The 22,428-nt window shown below is 37.2% G+C and overlaps 1 protein-coding gene across 10 annotated transcripts in view; it reads left to right on the forward strand.

Moving 5' to 3' along the window:
- Positions 1–22,428, forward strand: part of DPYD (dihydropyrimidine dehydrogenase) — a 331,722-nt gene that overhangs the window by 163,865 nt on the left and 145,429 nt on the right. For all 10 annotated transcript variants that reach the window (XR_013183272.1, XR_013183268.1, XR_013183269.1 and 7 more), the window contains exons 12-13: positions 3,120–3,304; positions 10,597–10,812. Coding sequence is in view for 4 of the 10 variants with exons in the window: in XM_054638674.2 (XP_054494649.2) it covers positions 3,120–3,304; positions 10,597–10,812 (401 nt within the window). In the remaining 6 variants the exon portion in view is untranslated. The remainder of the gene's footprint in view (positions 1–3,119; positions 3,305–10,596; positions 10,813–22,428) is intronic.

The following is a 22,428-nucleotide window of genomic DNA, read 5'->3' on the forward strand; positions in this document are numbered from 1 at the left end:
AGACTGGGCAGTGTCAGCAGTTAATCAGTTAGTGCATGCAACAGCTGTAGTTATACATTTCAGATTAAGAAAGTTACTGTATATTTGTATTTTTCAGAAGTAACTCTACTATTCACTTTAAAGGAATTCTGTAAGATGGATATCAAAAATAGCATTAATGAGCTACTAAAGCTAAAATTATAGGAACTTACCAAATTGGTTAAACATAAAAACCATTAAACTGTTTATTGAAGCTTCACAGATATACTGCAGCTAATGAGCATTTCTGCTATTTAAATAAGCCCAAATTGAACACACATTACATAGATGCATAATTAGTCATGGCAGTCACACAGAGACTCACTTTTAAAGCTTTATTTGAGGAATCTTTTCCATTTGATTTGTTTCGTTAATTAAAATATTTTTTCTGTATTCACTTATATTTTAATATTGTTTTTGCAAATGCTATAATTTGCTGCTGTGTTTCCATTTGTGTTTGTTTGCTCTGTGAATATAGTGAATTTGGAAAATATATTCAGCACTGTTCTTTTGTTTTGTTAGCATCACTTGATAGCGGTAGAATAATTAAATTGTATGTTGTCGTTCATCCAGAAGGATCTTTTCAAATGATATATAATATCTCACTAGGCTTGGGGGGAGATGGCAGCACAAACACAGGTTTGTGTTTGCAGTTTGAATTTTCAAGAGAAACGATGTGTTAGTTTTAACTTTGAAGACTGAAACTGAGAGGGTGAAGGTTTTTAAAGATACTTTTTGCCTCTGTCCCAAATGATGCACCGAGCATTAAATATCTGATTTGCTTGTTGTTCAGTGTCAAACACCAATTCAGGGAACCAATAGTTCAAGCTCACATTTGGCCCCTGGGCTCTCTTTCACCCTTGCAGGGGCAGAGAAAGGACTTTCCTTTCTGAAGACAAAAGTTCTCCCCTGCTTTGTGCATGTGGTCTGGGAGGTGCTCCCTTCAGTCTCTCAGTTGCACCAGGTATCAGATCCAAATTGTGAGGATGTTAGGAACTCTTATATAAAATGCTTTTGAACCATGCCCTTTTTTTATATAACCTAAATCTTGGAGATTTTAAGAAAGAAATAAATAGCAGTTGGATACCATGTCAACCTTGCCACCAGGGAAATGTTCTTTCTTGATTTTAAAAATACTGATCACGCAGACAAATCCCCAGGCCTGGAGAGATGTTTCAGGTGAAGATAAGTTGGGCATTCTTCATACTCAAAAAGCGTTTTGTATAATTATGTCCAGACAGCTATTTTAGAACAAAGCAATTCAAAGAGATTTGAGAAATGTAATAGATACAGGATAACAGAAGTAATACCCTGTTTTTCCACAAAATGAAATAAGTAGTCATAACTCCCAGTTTTACATAATTTCTTTTGAAAAACTACATTTTCGACAGCATATTGTCCTCAGAAACCTTTACTGTGGTTCAGTCCTGTCTCAGACAGAAGTCATCTATTAAATCCCCAGTACCAAGTTTTCCTCTGTTTTTTTCCAAACATGTCTTTACAAGCCTGTACATATTTAACTTGTGAGAGCCGTCTAGACCACATGCTGAGATGGTACCACTGGATGCAATAAGTTATCCTATATATGACAAATATAAGATGATCAAAAGCTTTCTTGAAGTACACACAGTCTGAGGCACAAAGAGAAAGTTAATGTATTGATTTCTGAAGGATTTTTGATAAAACTGCTATCAGCCAACTCTTTCTTTTAAAAAACCCACACAAACAGAAAAAGCCCAAACCCAAACAAACAAACCCCTCATTTTCCAGATGAAAAATGTCTCAGTCTGAAGGTTGTGTTCCATGTGATCTTTCAGTAATTTAGATATTTTTACAGGACACAATTTCTTAAGTTTTTGAGTTTGTTGCTACCCAAATATTATTTTTGTCAACTTAAGCCTCATGTATATGCCACGTGGGAGAGACTGTGAAGGCAATAGGTCTTGCAGATAGATTAAATACTTCTGGTAGAAAATCTGGTACAGGCTTTCAGTTAGAACTGTCTTCTCTGACTCAAGCTTCTGAACAAGTTGCAAAAAATCCTTTGAGTCCTCTGGATATGTTTGTAAATGCCAAGGTTGAGGAGGAGAGTGTAGGTGGGACAAATAGGTGACAATGTTTGTGTCTTGCTTCTTGTTTCATTATTTTGCCCCTGATTATACACAGCCTCCACTTTGAAATACATTTCTAATATGGAAGTGAAAGGAGACACAGAGCCTTGGATGAAAATCCCATCACTGTGATGTGTGGGAAAGCTGTGTTTGAAGCTTGCTCTGTACTGAGGCATGTGCTGGGACAATACCATGACTTTGCCCTTTGTGTTGGAGAAGTCTTCATCTTAAACTGGCAGGTTTCTCTTTTACGTTTATGACAGTGCAACTACATCAGTTTAATTGACCTTGGCAATCTGCATCTGCCAGTGGTACGTCCCTGAGGGACATTGCAATTTTAAACTGCATTTTATTGCAGCATGTTCTGTTACTGCAGACAAAGTTATATAGCCCCCCCCCCCATTTTGATAGATGCCATCAAAATTTGCTAAAACTATTTATTGAAAAGAATATTCTCTTAATGAAGATACTTTGAAGTGCCTTGTGAATGTAGTAATTTAAAAAATATTAACAGAATATTCTTCTGAGCATTTATGTGTATTTAATGACATTTATATAATGCCAAGCAGCTTAAAAATATTTTTTTTGTTTTCAAATCTACATTATTTGGAGGAAAATAATACTTCTTGTGCAAAATGCCTCTATGTGCTGTTTCCTAACAGCATGAAAAAGATTAGAGTCTCTAAATACATGCATTAAAAAAATTCAGAAGTTGTAGTGAAAAGATACAAAAGATACTGTCTTCTTCTAACCATTTGATTTTGATTGTGGTTTTATGGTTTCATTTGTAATATGTGTAACATGTTTTGAAGTGAGCCTTTCTTCCAGGATGTTCTGAGTTTGAATATTAAGTCAGGATGGATTTGACTTTAATGAGAGATATCTTTCTCAGCATTCGATTTTCCTATTGTTATCATCAAATATTTGACAGATTTTAGCAACAGATTTTTCTTTCTTTTATTAACATATTTTTCATTTATTTAATTATAGTCAGAGAGGCCATGGCACCTATCAAGTTTAACAGATGGGGTCTCCCTGAAGTAGACCCAGAAACGATGCAAACAAGTGAGCCCTGGGTGTTTGCAGGGGGCGACGTTGGTGGTCTTGCCAACACTACGGTGGAATCCGTGAACGATGGCAAACAAGCTTCCTGGTACATGCACAGATACATACAGGTGACTTCTTCAAAAGTACTTTTCTCTTTCCCAGTTTGATCTCCTTTTAGATACTTTGAAAAATATTTTCATTGTGGTTTTGATTCATTATACAAATTTTGAGAAATAATACCGAGATTATCTGGTGATTAGAACATTACATATTCATTCATCTTGGATCACATATTAGAGTTTGGGTAGGTGAACTCAGCTTTCTTGTATTATCTTAACACTAAAATTCAAGCAACGTTTTCTTGGCCCCAGCTCTGAATTCTGCTCAATGGTAGTAAGTCTCCCTGCACAACAGACACTGCAAGCAGAAGCCCTAATTGGGTAATTGGGGAAAAAGAGTGAGCTTCATAAGTATTAAAAAGTAAAATCTTCCAGTAGTGCATAAAGTAAAAATTAACTACTGCCAATGTTGTTACCCGAGGAAGACATTTTTAGTTTACTAACAGTTTACAGAGTGCTCAGGTTATCTACACTGGAACCCAAGTTTGCTCTGATGAGACTGATGAACTGGATACAAGAGCTTGACAAAAACTAAACATTAAATGCACAGAGGCAAGTAATGCAAAGGAGAATTTATGTGAGAAATGTAATACATACAAACCTGAAAAACCTCATGTCTCCCTTTGGTTCTCCTTGCATGTTGCTGACTCTGCCCTAATTTTTCTAGTAGATGAGCACAAAGTCTAGAGGAGCTGAATAGAAACCTCCCGAGACAGAGACACAGCCTGGAGAACCAACTGACAAAAAGTGTGTTCATAGTGCAGGGAACTTTTGAGAAACATGATACATGATTCATTCTCCCACATAAAGAGATTTGAACAACTGAAGTTGGGACTGTAACAGCTCAATGTCTTTCTCCCCCATCCATCTGCTCAAAGCCTCTCTGATTGCATGTTTGTGCAATTTCATGCTGTTGGGGTCTGATTTCACTTCCTAAAAATACTTCAGCTGAAAGCTTGTTGTTAGTATCTGTGCATATTTTTTCGCACTTGTTGTAAAGCACTGTTTGTGTCCTGCCTTCTTAGACCCGATGAAAATGCTGAGTGTGAAAAATCTTTAATCCCTGACCTGCTTGCTTAATTTCTCAATGCACAGTGATTTTGGGTAACTGTGGCAGGGGAGAGAAGGTATCTCCTTCTTTTTGTCTCCTTATTCAACCTCTTAGAAATACAGGCAACCCTCATTTATCATGTTGCTTTTTCCACAAAGCTTTTTTTTTTTATTTTTCCCCTCTGCAATGTATTTAATACTTTGGAAAAAAATCTGAATAGTCATGGCTTAAGAATTAGAATTTTAAATCAAGCAGACTTGTGATATTAGAGCATTTCTGTTACCCTTTGCAGGTTTCAAGGCAGCTTATTCAACCTTACAATCTCACCAGGAAGCTAATGGGAAAGCCTTACAGCAATCTTCACAGGAAAGTTTCCAAATGTCAAGTGTCACCTTTCCAGCTGTTAGATGAATGGGTTGCCCAAGGGCATTTATTTGGATGTGCAACCCTTGTAAAATCTGGTTGCTGTGGTGCAAAATGCTGTAATTTGGCAATTTACTTCACCAGTGTTTGGAGCTGGTAGAAATTTTAGTGACTGGAGGAGTTTGTTTTTAAAGAAGTTGTTTAGGGAAGGATAAGAGAAGGATTGTATTATCCTACTGTTTATAGGGACAGGTGTGTGCACATGTGCCTGCCTTTGTGCTCATGTGCGTGCCCATGCACTCAGTTCACAGCTGAGCTGTATTCTGGAAACTTCCAAAAGCAAATGAAAAAATACCCTTGCACACCACCTTACTTTCTCTCTGCTGTGAGATTCTAAAGCAGGCAACCATCCTGTGAACTGAGTGTCTGAATCAAGTGCACATTAAATTTTAAATAAATGCATTGATACTGTCTGTTTCAGTTAAGGAGTAGGTAGCCATTTCCAAAATCACCAACTATCTCAGCACCAGGATCTATAAATGATGTAGTCAGTCTTCATCAAAATGAAACTATTCCATAGGATTTCTCAACTAGTCCAAGACAATGTCAAAGAGTATAACTCAAACCTCCCATCCTGACTACTTGCAGAATGCAGTGTTTGAACAGCACGCTGCTTGTATCCCAACCTACTCCAGGCAAAAGGCTAAGCGAACAGATGGGGCTGATATGTGCCCTGAAACTCCAGTCACTGCAAGCTCTGGCACGTGGTCAAGTCAGGCGTGAGATCCAGACTCCAGGACTCTTCAACAGAAATGCCTTATGTTCAATACTGAGAGTTATTTACAGAAGCTTCTTGGCTGCTCTTATGCTGGAAACTTTCCATCATTAGTTGCCTAAATATCTCCTGCCTCTTAACATATTCCTCCCACTATATGAGGCATAGGTTCATCTCAAAAATTGTTGCCTGCAGCTGTGTCAGGTTAGTTTCTATAAACATGACCGGTCAAAGCCTAACTAAGGATAGCTGTAGTAGAACCTGTTAGGAAATACAGTCAGTCTTCCTAGAACCATTCCTTGCAAATCTTTATTGATCCAAACAGAATCAGCCCAATTCATGCAAATTTCTACTACTCACGTTTTCTCTCAATTCAACCTTCTTTTGTTATTCCATGAATGACATAAAAATTTCAATTAAGTAATCTTAGTCATTTATTTAGTTTGGGGATTGTAAGCCTTTGCTTTTGTCCAACAGTGACTTTATGATCCTGTGCAGAAGCAATATGGGCTGCTGTTCTCTTTTAGGCCTCAGTTACCATTCACTTCTTTTTGATGTGTGAATGGATTTAATAGCATAATAGTTATATTGAGGGTAACTCACAAAAATTAAAAGGACTAACTTTTAATTTTCTATGCCTATCTTGAGAGCGAAGACAGTTCCAGTATTTTTGTCTTGGATGACTGTGCCAGCACTAATGCTTCACTCCTGCTCTATTCATGCACTTACCTGTAGCCTATTTTCCCTTATATGGCAGTCAAGTTGCCATCTTCTTCTCGCTAAAATCCCTCTTTAAAAGTGACTTTTTTTTCTAAATCACAATAAGTTTTCATTTATTTAAATCTATTTTCTTCTTTACTGTAACCTTCCACTGTGGAAGTTTCTTTTATATTTTTCCTAGACTGAAATGTACATGATACATTTAGAGAATAGAGGCCTAGATCCCCACTGATATAAATTGCACTTCAGTAAGACATCATTCAAGATGAATTTTGGGCACATCACAATGTTATTTTGAACCACTATTGTATATTTTCTATTTTTTTCTTTACCTAGGCTGTCAGAAAATATATGGGCTTTGTCTCTGAAGAGTATACTGTTGATTCTTTATCAAGATTGACCATTCTCATCTATTCCTTGAGCATGCTTTATATATTATTGAGCATGAATATACATTATTTCATAATCAATACCCAAATTGAGAGGTTCCCAGGAAGCTTGAATTTGAAGCCATTAGTTAGGTTGTCTGTTTCTTTTCAGGATAACTGCAGGAAAAAATTAATGTTCCTTTGTGTAGCTAGAACAACGTATGAAACACTAGCAGGCAGCAATAAAGCACCATTTGCAAAAAAGGTGAATTAAAGGCAGATTCAGGAAGCCTGGTAATTTAGTTGCTTGCTCCTGAATAAGCAATATGTCTGTTACAGAAAGAAAGCCAGAAAGGAACTGAGAAAATCTCTCTCAAAGTGCACCGAGCCCTGAGCAAAGCTGCAGTATCAAGGATGCTGGACAAGATAGTCCCCATGTGTCCTTCCAACCACAACCATTCAGAGATTGTATGAAATAATATAAACATATTTACCACCAAGTTAATTAATGGAGAGAGGATAGCAGAAGCAAGGGAGAAAAGACATGTTTTAAGATCAGACTTCAAAATGGAGAAAGCCAGAGTAAGATGGAAGTATTCAGGAAAACTCTTCCAGGCACTAGGACTTGTAGAGAAGGCTCTCTGTGAAAAATAACAGTAATACAACTACTTGCTTTCACAGTCTATCTTTGTTAAAGGCCAGAAAATGTAGTTAGACCGTATCACTCTGGTTAGGAATTTTCTCCATCTAAAGAAAAGTAATGTCAAAAATTGCATCAGGTCTAAAGCTGAGTTCCTGTCTTTCAGCCGTGCACTGCAGCTCCTGTGCTTTTGCCTTCAGGCCAGTCCTTTACCCTGTTTAGGATGAACTAGACCCACTGCTTGCAATGTGCTGGGGATTTTTCACCACCATGTTCCAGTCTCCAAAAAATTGTCATGATTGCAAGTACCTGCAATATTGGTAGCTCAGCTGGTTGGCATCAAATTGAGAGGAAGAATAGACCACACTTTTTGTCCTCTACTTCTGAAAATCAAGAGAAGAGATATTATAAATAAACTCTTGCCTGCAGGCTTTCTTTTCCTATTTGTTTGTGCAACGTCAGGGAAATCCTTCATTATAAAGATGATTTCACTTTCAGGAAACTATATACTATTTCTGTTTGCCAAAAATTTTGCTTTGTAGAAAACAATGTATCAAGGCTTATAAAACATATTTATTTTGCAAGCATTGTGCTGAAAGGAAAGAAACAGCAAAAAAGGAAGTGATAGGAGGAGGGAGATAAATCTCCAAAGATGTATTGCCACTGACTACTGAACCTTCAGCTGCATCCTGCCCCTGTGTGGTTTTAGATACTTGGTTTATTCCATTGAAACCTTGTATTTCTCCCCCTGCCACCTCTGCTTGGGTCACTTCATCATTAGCAAATCATTGGGGAAATACTGTGGGGCCTGAGTGCATGTGGGTGGAGTTCTTTGTGGTTCTGCTCTTTGGAACGGAAGTAAGGCAGGAGAAATGGACCCCTATATGCAGTTTGGGAAGTGGCTTTAGACTGGTCTGAATGATGGCATGCAGGAGGCAAGGCCTATTCCTGCATTTCATACATGGGTTATTTTCAACCATGTGCTTTCACTGCTTTGGTGCTATTTTTTGTTTTGTCTTGTATAGGATATATTTTCTGTTTTACCACAGAAAGGTTGCTAAGAATCACTTTCAAGCAGTGTTCATTTTAGGTGAGAACAATTTTCAGAGATTTAATTGTCCTGATTGGGCAAAGAAACAGTACAATGGAACTTCAGCTTCATATTCAGCACCCTCTGTCTATTTGTCTATAGCAAATTATATTTACAGTTGTACAAACTGTGAATTGTTTGTGATCAATCCTCAGACTGAAATGTATTCACAGGGAACATTTGAACGATTCTGAATAGCAAATTAATTCGAAGTAGCAAATTGCATTTATTGCTCACACGTGCGCAAAAGTGGAGTTGACCAAACAATTTTCCTTAAGTCTTTCTTTGTCATTCTTACAGAATGACAATCAAAGATTTTTTTGTAAGAATTCAGTATATCAGTTTTTATTTCAGTGGATTTCCCTACTTTCAGATATGTAGGAGACAAAAGTGCTGGCATTTACAAAACACTTTAATTTGAATTGTGTGATCCAGGATTTTCTGGTTTGGCATTGCAAACAACATTTTGCAGTTGAAATATTAGGTAAGAAAAAGTAAAAAAAAAATAAAATTAAAAGGATGAAATCAAACTCAAAGTAATAAAAAGACAAAATTCATTTTTCCTCCTTTTTTTTTTTTTTTTTTTGTTGCCAGTTAACAAAAGCTTTTGAGATGTAGAATGCCAGGCTGTTTGGTTTTGGAAGAACTCAGATGCTCCTGGTGTAGAAAAATAGCCCTACGGGATATGACATGGAAGAAGGAGTGAGCACTCAGGAAGGAAGAAATGGGGCATGTTTGGCTTTTTATCAAGTGTAACTGCACTGGTCTCCAGCTGAGAGAGGCCATGATACTGAAGCAAGTTTGGTCCCAAGTGTAGGGATCTTTAGAAATTAGCTTTTCTCAAAATGTCCACCATTAGGGACCCATTCAGGTTCTCATCATTCAGGCTAGGACAATTCCACTACTTTCAGTGCTTTTAAGCCATCAGAAAATTTGGCCCCAAAATTTATCCTCTTTGTTTGAAGATTCAAAGATCTGGGGTCAGAATAGTGTGAGGGGAATCTACACAATCCCAAAACAAAACAGGCATGAACTCTCAGGTTTTAAACCAGCCTAGGAAACAAAAGGCACCAAAAAAAAGGACAAAAAACTCCTCATCCCATCTGTGCTTTTTTAGTTTTCACAGGTAAAAATTGATTAAATAAGTTCCCTAAAGAAAAAAATAAATCAAAAAGCCCAAAAGGCAGCAATTTCTGAGTGGCTGAGGTTTTAAGTCTGCTACAGAAAGTCTTCTCCAAAATTCAAGTACTGGTTCTTTTTGTCCTGCTGAAAAAAAGTCTTCTTTTTTAAAGATAGAAGAAACTGCTGTGCTCTTAGCTGTGACTTACTAGGAACACAGACAGTGTAGGGCTTCTCTGTGTTAGAAGTTCCTGCTTTGTTTCTTTGTGATTTTATTGAGTCAACCATTTGAGTGAACAAAGATTTAAATTCTATCTACCACAGCTAATCAGGATGCTGTTCAGTATCCATACATGGAAAAAGCTTTTCTCTCTGCAATTTTTATATTATTAGATTCAACATATACACTGAATGCTTTTCACTGACTCTTCAGAGAAAAGACTTTCAAATGAAAACAATAGTGACTGTGGTGGCACAGCCATAATGTGTATGATGTTTTTGATGGCAATCAGACACTAAATTTTTTCAGTCTTGAAGTATATTCATACTACTACAATTAAATATAAACCCAAAATTAGTTTTGCATAGATATGCAATTGTATAGGCTGTATAAAAATCTTTCAAAGTGGGGGAAAAATGTTCAGAGGTTCAGAATACATAGAGTTAGGGCTGAGTGATCCTCCACATGATGTTTTCCCCTCATTTTTCACAATTTCTTATACTTTTTTTAGATTGGAACCTGAGGAGAGAAATAGAGAGGGTCTGTCTGCATACCCGTTTTTTTTTCAATCTCACTGTTACTGACTGCTGTAGGGAATAGAGATGGCTCTTCAGAAAGGCTGAACAAATGTTTGGACTTAACCAGGCTTATCAGTACAGGATGTAAAGTAACTTTTTCTTCATTAGTTTTGTTACTGTCAGTGTTATTTCCAGCATAGCATAGTATTTCAATATTTCAGCATGATGACTGTTTGGGCTGAAGATGTTACATAGGTGAGTGTTTGCATGTTTCGCTGATTTGCAAGTCTGAACACAAAATAGAGTATTTGAACTTTGGGTTATTATGTATTAATTATCCCATTTAACAGGATTAATAATAAATTGTATAAAAATATATACCAGAAAAAAAAAAATCAATGGTTTAGTGTTGTTTGTTTGTTTTTTTTTTTTTACAGTCCTTATATGGTGTTGCAGTTTCTGCAGTTCCAGAACTACCTCTCTTCTATACTCCTATAGATTTAGTGGATATCAGTGTAGAAATGGCTGGACTGAAGTTTCCAAATCCTTTTGGCATTGCCAGTGCAACCCCTGCTACTAGTTCTTCAATGATTCGAAGAGCATTTGAAGCTGGATGGGGCTTTGCTGTCACTAAAACATTCTCCCTGGATAAGGTGAGGAAATATTTTAATATTTTTAATATTTTATGTGTATTTTGCATGTAACCACATCTTTCTATAATTGAAAAATCTGAATCTTTGGGGAATGGTTCTGTTATATCCAACTAGCATGAAATAGCAGGGAATGGTTATGATGCATTGTGTAGTCCAACTAGCCTGTGAGCTTTCCACAGTGAAGTGACAATTTCTGGTTCTGTTTGTTGTTACATTCTTCCCTTATGTATGACTTCTAATATTAATCAACAATTAAGTGATTATTTTTTTTAAATGCTGCAGTGAAAATGTTTTGTGTGAAGGATCAGAATGCAAAGGGAATGAGTAACAGCTTTGTCACATAACCCATGAAAGGTGGATTCTGAGCCAGAGGCTGCCAAGATAAGCCATTGAACTGGAGGTGCAGCTGCAATGTGATCATGTGGCTGCAAGGGGGAGGCTGGGTGGGAAGTGAAAGAGAAGGATGGAGGCAGCAGAAAACCAAGCCTATGAAGAGAAAAAACACAGTGACATCATCAACCTTCAGTAACATGTAGTGGAGGAGGAAGGAGTTGGAATTAAGTCTTTAAGCCTATGGCTCAGTGTGGCACCTTATAAAAAGCATTTTCTGTAGTTTTAAGTGTGTAATTGCTTGTTTGAATTCAGGAGAATTGCAACTTCTTCTTACTACATTCAAAATGGTGAAGTGAGACTGAGCAAGAAGTTTAGAGTGAAAGAAAACAACAACTTTGATCAACAGATCATAGAGAAAAGAAACAGGTTTTGAGCTGAGATGTAGATACGGTTTTACTTGTGGAGAGAGGAAGAAAACGTGAATCCTTGAACATAGGCCTCAGTAACAGTGTGAGTAATAGCCATGTATTGTTAACCAGTAGCATAGAGTAGTGTGGGCTGAAGAAAGCTTTTGAATTTAATTTGGATACAAGGGCCTTTTATTCTTGGTTCAGAGGGGGGATATACAAAGGTACTGATGGATGGAGCAGAACAGAGAAGGTGGATTTGTTCCTCTTCCACCTTTCCATGGGTAAGTACTATAGGTGAATTAACTATAGTGGGTGCCTCTCTAGTAGGGGGAAGGTCAAGAACAAAATGCTGTGTTGCTGCAGAATGCTGTAAAATAAGTCAGGCTGGATTCTGCTGTCTCTTACACCTGAGGTAGTCCTGGGGAAGTAAGTGTTCATCTGGATTGCAGTGGAGATTCCAATCTACTTCTCAGGGCTTCTTATTAAAAGACTTTTTAGGACATAAATGTCATTCAAGTATGTTTACAACTGACTTACATGTATAACATACCATCAGCTGTAATTATTCTGTGCCTAGGCTACAGCCAACCCATAGCAAGTACTGAGACTTACTTTTTTAATCAGTTTTATTGCTGGTATGCTGGCAGTCCTGCCAGACTGCACGTTGATTACTGTGCATCTCGAGAGTTAAACAGACACAGGCTGAGTTCCAGCTTGGGTGGGAGTTCAGGAGGAAAGACATGCATGTTGTAGGAAGTGATGTTGGTGCTATACTAAGCAGCAGACTCTGAGTCATTTCTGAAATGGCGCCTGCGAAGTGTTCCACTGGATGCCATGCTCTGCAGGTGTGACTCAGATGAAGATCTCTCAAGTTTTTTTTTAAGTATTTGTTGCAATAAGATATTGCAAGTATTATTTAAGTTAGTAAGTTCAGAAAAGTGTTATCTAGTGAATTCTAGTTCAGTGATTGTTATTTCTGCTTAAGCTTCCTTCTAATATTCTGATATTGAATCGTGTTGTGTCTAGTAGAACTGTGTCCCACTCAAGTGCTGCCTAGTTTTTCTACTATTGTGTTCTTCCTAGTACTGCACTTCCTACAGGTGTATTTGTGGCATGATTTCAGGTGATTGGCTGAGAGGTGCTGCAGAAGCAAAATTGCTTTTATTTATCTGAGTAACATGGTACTTAATACTTCAAAAATAACTATTTCAAATGGGAAGAAAAGCTAAGTAGGGGTACGGCAGCTCTTACATAAACTGAGTATACAGAAAGACTGTTCTTGTTGACTTAATGCTAGAACAAGTTGTTGGTAGAGAGTTTGAAATATTATAGGTTGCCATAATGTGCTGACTTTTTTTTTGCTAATTTAGCTTCTTATTATGTAGACATAAATCTTGTACAGCTTTTAGCAGGGAGCAGAATGCTCTCTTGGGCTGTGGTACCAATATTGGGAATTTCAGATTCAGCTGTCCTGCACTAGTCAAAGCTAGTCAAAGCAAACTACGCAGCAGGATCAAGAGCAAAGATTTCCTGATCTAAGCCTGCAGAGTTGGTGGGAGGAGGGGGAGCATTTCCCCAGACAGTACAGTTCCCAAGAGTGGAAGAGCTTCTGAGAAGGGAGAGAGCTTGCTAGACACAGTTTTTGGCAGCTGAAGCTTTTCTACTTCAGCCTTGATTGTATGTGCAAGCAGGATTCTGTGTTCTTCCCTCATGTCCTCATTTTATCTGTCCTGGTAAGGCTTAACTGATGGGCTTCCTTCTGATTTGTCAAGCATAACCTGCCTCTGTGGCCATGGGGAACATAGCAGCAGCAGAAATTCTCCCTTATCCAGAGCCAATGACTGAATTTGCCATTGTGTTTAGACACTAATAGGGGAAAACAGTGAATTCCCTGTTTACCATGGGCATCCTTTGGGACTTCAGGGAAAGTGACTGATGCAGGCCAAAAATGAGTGACATATAGGTGGTGAAAAGCATATAGAGACCAATCACAAATTTCCATGCATTAACTACGGTGTGATGGAATAAGGTCAGAGAGAAAAGCATGGTAAATCTTGGAAGAAGGGGATCCAAGGATAGAGATAAAAAGGACTCAGGCTGAAGAGCTATGATTCTGGTAAGACACAGGATTTATTACATATGAGCTACTTCTTTTCTCTCTTCCATCATCTAGCACAGAAAGCTCTTCTAAAGCACAAGGCCAGGGATCCCTGCAGCCCATGTACTGCCTTGTGCAGAGGAGCTGTTGGGTAGCAGTGCTGAAGTTCAGCCTCTGGGCTCTAATTTACTCCCCTAGTCTTTCTAATCCTTGTGTGTCTTGGGCTCACCTTGAAAGCTTCACATTCTGCCCAGAGGGGGTTAGCACAGAGCTCACTGTTTGGTGCTGTGCTCGCTCCCTTTTTAAACACCCACGTACCTTGCTCATAATTGTCTTCATGACAACCTTTGTAGCATTTTCTGTTTGTAGGGTAAGCATTTCAACTGGGAGTGATTCAGCAAAGTTTGTTCTTGCATACTACTGTACTATTGTTGAAACCTACAAAAAAGCTAACGTAAGAAATAGCTGAAATTCCTTCAGGGTATTTATACTTCAAAATATACTGCACTCTACATACTTTAGAACTCTACATACTTTAGAAAGTGCTGGATATTATAGTGTAGAGCTAATATTAATCATAGGGGATTGTACCTGTATGTGTCTGATGGTATCTGGGAGGGAGATAGTGATTCGTACAATTTTATTTATTAAATTAAACATCTTTGCACAGCTGCTTTAGTATCAACTAGATTTGATTTCCTCCAAAAAGGGAATAACTGCTTTTGAAATGGACAATCACTAGGAAAGACAAATGGTAGCCGAATAGAAGTGTCTCTTCACACACATTTTTCTACATTCATGTCTTCCCTTTTTGACTGCAGGATCAATAGCTCATTGCTCTGTTGGTTCAAATAGTATTTCTGTCTTGTTCAGATAACTGTATGCAGCAACATTATTTGTGAATTCTGTTTGCAGGGTACTGAAGGGAAATGGGGGAGCTGCATATCATGTAGTCCACAATAAATGGATACCAATTATTACCTCTTTTAGAGCTTAGATGAACAGAAAACTACACGCAGAATGACACATACTGTATTAATTAGACACATAACTGTGAGTGGGAGGGTTTTAGGAGAAGTGTTATAGTGAGCTGGTTTATTTACTAAGAATTTATTAGTGAGTATTGTTTAGAACACAAAATTTGTATTAAAACATGTAATCAGAAAGTTTTTATAAACATAGTATCAAAATTAGTCAAAGGTTATATGAGGTGTGTGCATTCCTATGCCATATTCACTACCACAGCGAGGAGTTTATAGCAGAAATTAGGGTTTTATCAGCTGAATTCAGGCTTTGTTGTTCTCTCACTGCATTGTATGGGATGTTTAGAAAAAACAACTGGGTTAGCAGAAATGTTTGCTTTGATTTTTAGATGCTTCCTTCACTTCTAAAATTTAATTCTGATTAATCAGATACATCTGTCTTTATTTTGTTGTGACATGCATTGATTTGTGATGCTGTCGCTTTCAATAATGCAGAAACAGTTGCCTTTATTATGAGAACCAGCAGAAATCAACATGAAGACTAACTTCATTTTTAATCTTTAATTTTCTTCATTACATATGGAGCAAGTTGCATGGATGATTTTAAAAACAAAGCTACAATTAAAAGGAGATTAAATCTGAACTAAACCATAGCAGAGGAAACTTTCTAGCCGTAATATATGTTTATGCAGTTTACAGATGTAGATTTTACAATACATTTTCAGAACCATTTGTAAATAAAAATGATTGCTGGCAGAGAATTAATTAATTTGCCCAGTATATATTGCATTTCTATGTGCTGTTATTGTAATATACACATTCAGGCTCCAGCTAGTTCTCTCTCTCTACATTTGCACTGTGTGCACCTCGCTTCATAATTGAAGGTGGTAAAAAATCATAGTACAATGATGCATTGTTTTCCATAACATTAGTATTTCACAGAAGTGAATCTGTATTACAAAATGTATATTTTTGTATGATATTACAGCATAGTAATTTAGATTAAACTAGTTATAATTTATGGTGCCAAGCCAAAAAGCTATTTAAGATGCATTAAAATGCAGAACCATGACATTTGAAATTCTGATGTTCTTAATATGACAAAGGTTATTCTATGGAGTTTTGCTATAATATGAAATATTAATATTTCACAATACAGTTTTGATGAAGTACAATTTGCCTAGCTTGCATATGATAAAGAAATTAAATGCTTACCAAGGGAGTTCAGTGAGAATTAGAGCCCCGCCTGAACATCTGCTTGAAATGTTATTATCCTGTCCTACTGACAGCATCGCTCCCTCATTGTTTTTCAAGATTGACAGCTGAATATTGTACTGATTTCTGCAGCAAATATGTCTAGGTGAACTTTGTTTGGTTTTTAGGAATTTAGAACATGCTTTTGATTTCCATCCTATATTTTTTTTTTATACTCTTGACATTTGTAGATGCCAGATTGAGGTCTAGTATGCTGTAGCAAAGATAGACCATTGACTTGCAATGAAATGCCAGTTGATATCTCAGTAAACAGAAATATTACTATTCTTTATTGTGTGGTCTGTATGAAAGCTGTATGGGCTTTCTTTGGGGAGACAAATGATCTGATTGTTAATGTCAAATATAAAAGGGACTGTTTGCCTTTCTACTAAATAGCATTAGACAAGTTTTATTAACTACATTTTTGAACAGAAAAAGGACCATTTTATGGGATTCCTTAGCACACAAGACTCTTAAGCTAAATTATTTTCTTGTTTTAGAAGTTTTAAAAGTTTGGGGTTTTTTTAATTATTATTATTGGTTTTCATGTTTTTAGGAGTTATATCCTTCATTTTGTTCAATATTTCTGAAAGAATTTTAATAAGAAATACGGTCTTTGTTGTTTTATAATTTTTTGTATTTTTAGATCAGTGCACAAAATCAGCGATGTTTAACAGGAGAGGTAAAAGGCTATGCTAGAGAAGTGCTATAGAATGTAATTATTATCTTTTAAAATGCTGTAGTTATGCCCTTTTATTTTTTTCAGAAAACGTGTTATTTAGCTATAAAAAAGGGAACAAATAATTATGAGAATCTAAGTAGCAGGAAAACAGACTTTCCTCCTTTTTCCATGAAAAAACTATTTCTGTGTTTAACTTAAGGATCAGATCTCATCTCTCTACTTAGTTTTACCCTACCCCGTTTAAATAAGGCTGGAGACTTCTTTGTATGCAAATAACTTCAAAAGCTTCAAAATTGCTGTCCGAGGAACTGAAAGGACTGCATTTAACCATTCTTTTTCATCAGCCCATACCCCTGGTGATGTAGGGGTTTGGCATATCTTCACCCTGGAAGAATCCATCTGGAGAGATGTAGCACAGCTTGAACACAGTGAAAAAGAGACCAAAGATCCCAGGACTGAGAGCTTTAACAAGCTTATCAATAGCTTGGCTATTATTGATAAGCCAAAGCATTTCCTATCACAGCTCTAGTCTGCACAGGTAGATGCCCACCTTAAACTGGTGCACGTGTGCATCTTGGCACCAGTGAATTTGCAAGTGAGGTGCTTTGGACCATTCAAAAAGTCTGGTTTTGCCATCAGTAATTCTGGTTATTTTGGCCTATTAATATTTCAAATGCTGAAGATAACAAACTGCATTTTTAAAGCAAGAGTTTAGCAACAATCTGTAAAAAGTTTCTCTCTCTCTCTCTCTGTGATCGTGTTTACCACTTTAGAAACGAAAAACTTCTTACAGGTTCGTGATAAAAATTAAACCTCTGGGGAAATGTTTAGTCCCACTCTTCCTGTAGCATTAAATATCACAGAAATGCTGCACTTCTTCTGCAGTGGGAGTCTCTTTTCTGCACGGAGTCTCTCATGGAGAAGTCTGTTATCTCAAGGCGTGGAGCACAATGTGGCAATTCATCAGTGGAAGACAGAGGGATCTGTCATGCAGGGGTGGTGCACGTTGAGTCAGTAAACCTCATCTGTGCTGAAGGACAGATTTTTACAAACAGAGGATCAGCAGTTTTCTTCCATGTTATCACTTTTTCTGCCATTCACCCTCATGGAGCAGAGTGAGCGTGGCTGGAACTTTTATACCTTATGCCTTGAGGTCGTGGCATGAGTTCCACAAAGTCTAAGCTGGCAATGGCTTTCCTTCCTCACACAAAGCTGCACACAAAGCTGGCCAGCAAAGGTAAAACCAGATCCATGTCTAAAACTAGTGCTTGGTAGGCTGCAGGATTCTCAGTTACATCTAAAGTGTTTGGTTTCTATACATCTGGAGATTTTTTACATAGTATTTGGAGGTTGTTTCTTTTTCCTGTTTTTTTGTTCTGGAGTCTGGTTTAAAACAGTGTAGCCAGAGTGCATATACACCTACTAAGTGTAAGTGTGAACATTAATCTTGAGCTTGGATATTTCAGGCAGCTTATGTATAAAAGACTTGTAAATCAGTCTTTAAGCTATTTTTTAATCTGAAAACTAACTGCTGTGTATTGTAGTGAAACTTATAGTGCACTATAGTGCACTAGTGTAGTGAAACTATAGTGCACAGATTGGCATAACTGAGGAGCAGTTCAAGTGTAATGCTGAAAGAGCATACAGACTGCAACACTGAGGATTTTGCTACAAAAGCCTTTATATAAAACATAGCTTCCAAAAGAAGGAGTCTTCATTCCTGCTCAGCATAATATGTGCTGTTCTAATAGTGACCACTACTTGAGAGAGGACATAATTTCTATTCATAGTGCAACTATTACCCAGTGAGTCAAACAAAATGGATGCAAATTTTACACTGGTTAAGAATCAGAACTATTTATTTTTATCCTGAAGAAACTGCTTTGCTCTTTATTAATTTTGTTTGATTTACCTTATTCTTCTGAAAATACCTGCAAATATTTATCAAGAGAGACAAGTAGAGCACACATGCATGATTTTCCAAAACTGCTGAGGATCTGCACTTGGCTGTGTCTGAAGTACTCAACATTTTTGAATATCACATCCTGAATAAACAGGATTCTAAAAAGCAAATATGTAACATACTTGTGTAAAATACCATTCAGCTACATTTTTCTGTGGTTGTTTTTTATGTCCTTGGAAGGTTGTTGGTGATCTTGTAAATGACTCACATAATTTTTTGTCTGGAAGGAATTCAGCTAAAAGGGCAGTTTGAATGTAAGCTAGAAATTGGCAAGTGTAATTCTGAAATTTAGAATTTTCACATATTTTCCATGCTCAATTGAGATTTGTTGCAAACCTTTTTGTTTTGTGCCAACCAACTGCATCTAACTTTCTTAAGTAGCATTAATATATTTTATAATTTATTAGAAAAGATTGTAGGATATTTTTCTTAGTAGTTATATCTAAAACATACCTATGACAATCAAAGCATAAAGCCATACTTAATATTTTCGAGTTTCAGCATAAATTACAGACTTCCTTATTTTTTGAAATTATTATGATGCACTTTAAAAGCTAACCACTGGCATTCAGGAAAAAATGAAATCTTTATTTTGTCAATATAGAATGACAGAAGTTTCCCTTCTGTCAAGTCATTGGCTTTTTGATTCTCCCCATTTGATTAAGTGCATGTGTCAGAGTTCAGGTTTTTTTCATTCATTTCCACATTCTAATTATAAAAATAAATCCAGAATACCATCTAGACTCCAGTCTAGGCCTCCTGAGATACTGAAGTGGAATAAAGGAAAAGTGGTTGTCATGATTCAGTTGCTCTGCTTTACAGTTCAGCATTTTTGCTGAGGCCAAAGGCTGGCTTCTGCGAGGGCCCAGGGGACCCTTTGTGTCCCCACCTGTGACCACTGGCATGCCAAGGCTGAGGTGCCTTGGGGAGGACCTTCCAGCACTGGGGTCACCCCTGGCAGCAGCTGGTGGCTTCTGCTCCAGCTGGGCACCTTACAAGGCAGCCTTGCTGTGGGGTAGCTGCTTTTCTGCTCTGCACCACTGGCTGGGGAGACCTGGAGCACCTCATGCAGCAGCTCTTGCCCCAAGATTCCTGCTTGGACCACGCAGTCTTGCAAGATGTTTGCAGAAATGTGGGCCCAAATTGACTGTGCGGGGACGCTGAGATGGGTGTCAAGCATGTTTATGGTGCTGTACAGCTCCTGCTAAGAATTTTACAGGCATTAGCTGAAATGAAGTAACTATCTCTGAGCTGGCATTGTTTCCACACATGAGTTTACAGGGTTTAGCTTGATCATTTTTCAAGGAATTTTTGGTTATACCAGTGTAGCTTCTGTGTACAGGTGATACACTTCTCTTTAAGTGCTTGAGTCATCTCATGTCTTGAGTTCCCACTTGGTAAATTAAAAGGATAAGGCTGTGTTCAACATCTGATTTGCCCACACAAGACATTAAGAAAGCAAAGAGCTGATTTTTGAATCTCATGGTGATATAATTGCATTTACTCCTGATTGACAATGTTGCAAAAGCAGAATGAAGCCCCATATGTTTAAAAAACCTGACAGGTTCTTAAGTTAAAATACCTATTACTAATCCAAATATGTATGTGAGTGTATTCTAAATAACATTTCTTGTCATTATTTGAGATGCAGAATTATCTATTTTTTTAACTACAATAGTGATTGTGGGACTCTATCCTTCAGTCAGGTAGTGTAGGATTTTTGTGAATAAATCCTCTAGAGTTAATTCCAGGAGTTTCCATTCTGTGAACTATGGAATTACTACTTTAAGAATTATCCGAAAAGCTCTTGTCAATGCTAATTGCAAAATCCAATTTTCAGTCTATAGAAAAAGGAACACACATTTTTAGGAATCCTTTAATATTCATGTTATATTAGTCTTTAATTGTAATTTCTCACATCTTGTATTATGAGGACATACAACTTTAGATTTGTGTGGAGGATACTTGATAGTACTTCACAAATTATTTCTACTTAATTACACTAATGCTATTAAATTATTATTGAGTATTGACATTTTATACTTTATTTTAGCTTTCCTTGTGCATTTTAGACTATGAAGCAGTTAATTACAATGCAAGCTATAGGTCTCAAAAGCAGCTATCACCACCTTTTTACTGTTCTAGAACACATATTTAAACTTACAATATGTTAGTAAGTTTTAATTTTTTTCTTTAACTTCTACTTGCCTGACTTGATGATTTAGTGCAGTGTAAGAGGAAAAAAAAAGAAATTCCTTAACCACATTACAAATGAAAAAGGCATAAGCTAATGTTATAGCTGAACGTTTCTTTGTTATCAGCTGACCTCCTACTCCTAGAGAAAAGAAAGTCTTGGCTAGAAGACAGTTCAATAAATGAACAGGCTATATATTGATTTTTCTTCCTCTTCCCTTGTTATGTAATATGATTTCCCTTCCCTTGCAAGGGTTGCTGTTGTACAGGGTAGGGCTGGGATCATGGTCGTGGAAGCGTATGGGAATGTGTAGACTAAGGAAGGCTGTCACAGCAGTCAATAAGATCTGAGAGGTGTTGACTAATTGCCTGCTAATTACACAGTAAATTGTCTAATTAAGCTGATGGTTAATTAGGGTACGCTCGCACAGCAGTCTTATGGAATTTTTGTCTGATGTCTGGGAAGCAGCTTGTGTAATTGGCAAACTGGTAAGGACTGGCAGAGCCCATGGCTGGGAAGCGCGCTGCCAGTAGATGACAGAATAAGGATGCGTTTGCACAAAGGTTGTCATGTGAACACACAGGGGTTTGTTAGCCTTCTCCAGCTACGTGGCAGCCAGCACAACCAGCATTGAGCTGAGAGCTGCTGGAAGCTGTAAATAAAATAAGGATCAAGCATGTAATATTAGAAAAGCAGTGACATGTGCTCTTTTATTTTAGTCAGTTTGAACTTTAGATAAACACAGGGTATCAAAATTCTCATGTACAGAACTTCACCAAACTGTGTGACTTGACCATGGCAGTAATTATGGTATTGTGATCTATTTAGTGGAGTTCCAGAATGATCCTGTTTCCAGGGAACTGCTGTATGTATGTTGTTGTTGAAAAAGTATGGTTGTTAATAAGGATGCTTGCCAGCCATCATAACTATCGTGTGTGGCATTCTGAATGCACTTTAATAGGCATTGTGTCCGTCCCTAAATGTGACAGAGTATGAGCAGGTCATAATGGTGCTCTGAGTAAAATATGTGTGCACTGTGCATAACTACAATATCATTAATGGAAATCTACGTTCCAGATTCTTACCCAAAGCCAATGGAAATGGTCAAAAATATTAAGCAGAGAGAACCTGGGCAGTACAGGAGTACAGACATCAAATTCAGCCAAGCACGACTTTGTTGTGACCCAAATTTTTCATTCAGTAAAATGACATGGTAGCTGGCCTTTCTTGAAGTTATTTACAAAGGTAAATATCCTGCAGAATCAGAATTGCACAACACATGATTGGGTCTTCACATGACATCGTGGTTTAATTTTAAGTTAGCATCTGCAGAATCTGTGAACAATATAGCTCTTAGTGTATCGTGAGCTAAACCAAAGAAGGTGTGTATGTATATAGGTACTTATTTGTTAAGAATGTTTTGATGTCACTTGAGAAAAGTGAAAATTAATATCCACTTTGATTCCTGGAAATCACATTTGTTTCAGAGATCCACGTCATTTTTTCCTAAGCATTTGGGATATGTGGTTTGGGCACAGTGTCTTTCTGGAAGAAGAAGAAAAAAATTAGCTGAATTCTGGATTGCTACTGAAACTTGGTTTTATTTTTTTTTTCTTTTAAATTTAAACCACACATATGTTTCTTCTTCCATAGAAATAGAATTTTAAAACAATCAAAATTTGACAGATTAAATTATACT

This window comes from Agelaius phoeniceus, chromosome 8 (assembly GCF_051311805.1).
Source record: "Agelaius phoeniceus isolate bAgePho1 chromosome 8, bAgePho1.hap1, whole genome shotgun sequence".
Taxonomy (NCBI): Eukaryota; Metazoa; Chordata; class Aves; order Passeriformes; family Icteridae; genus Agelaius; species Agelaius phoeniceus.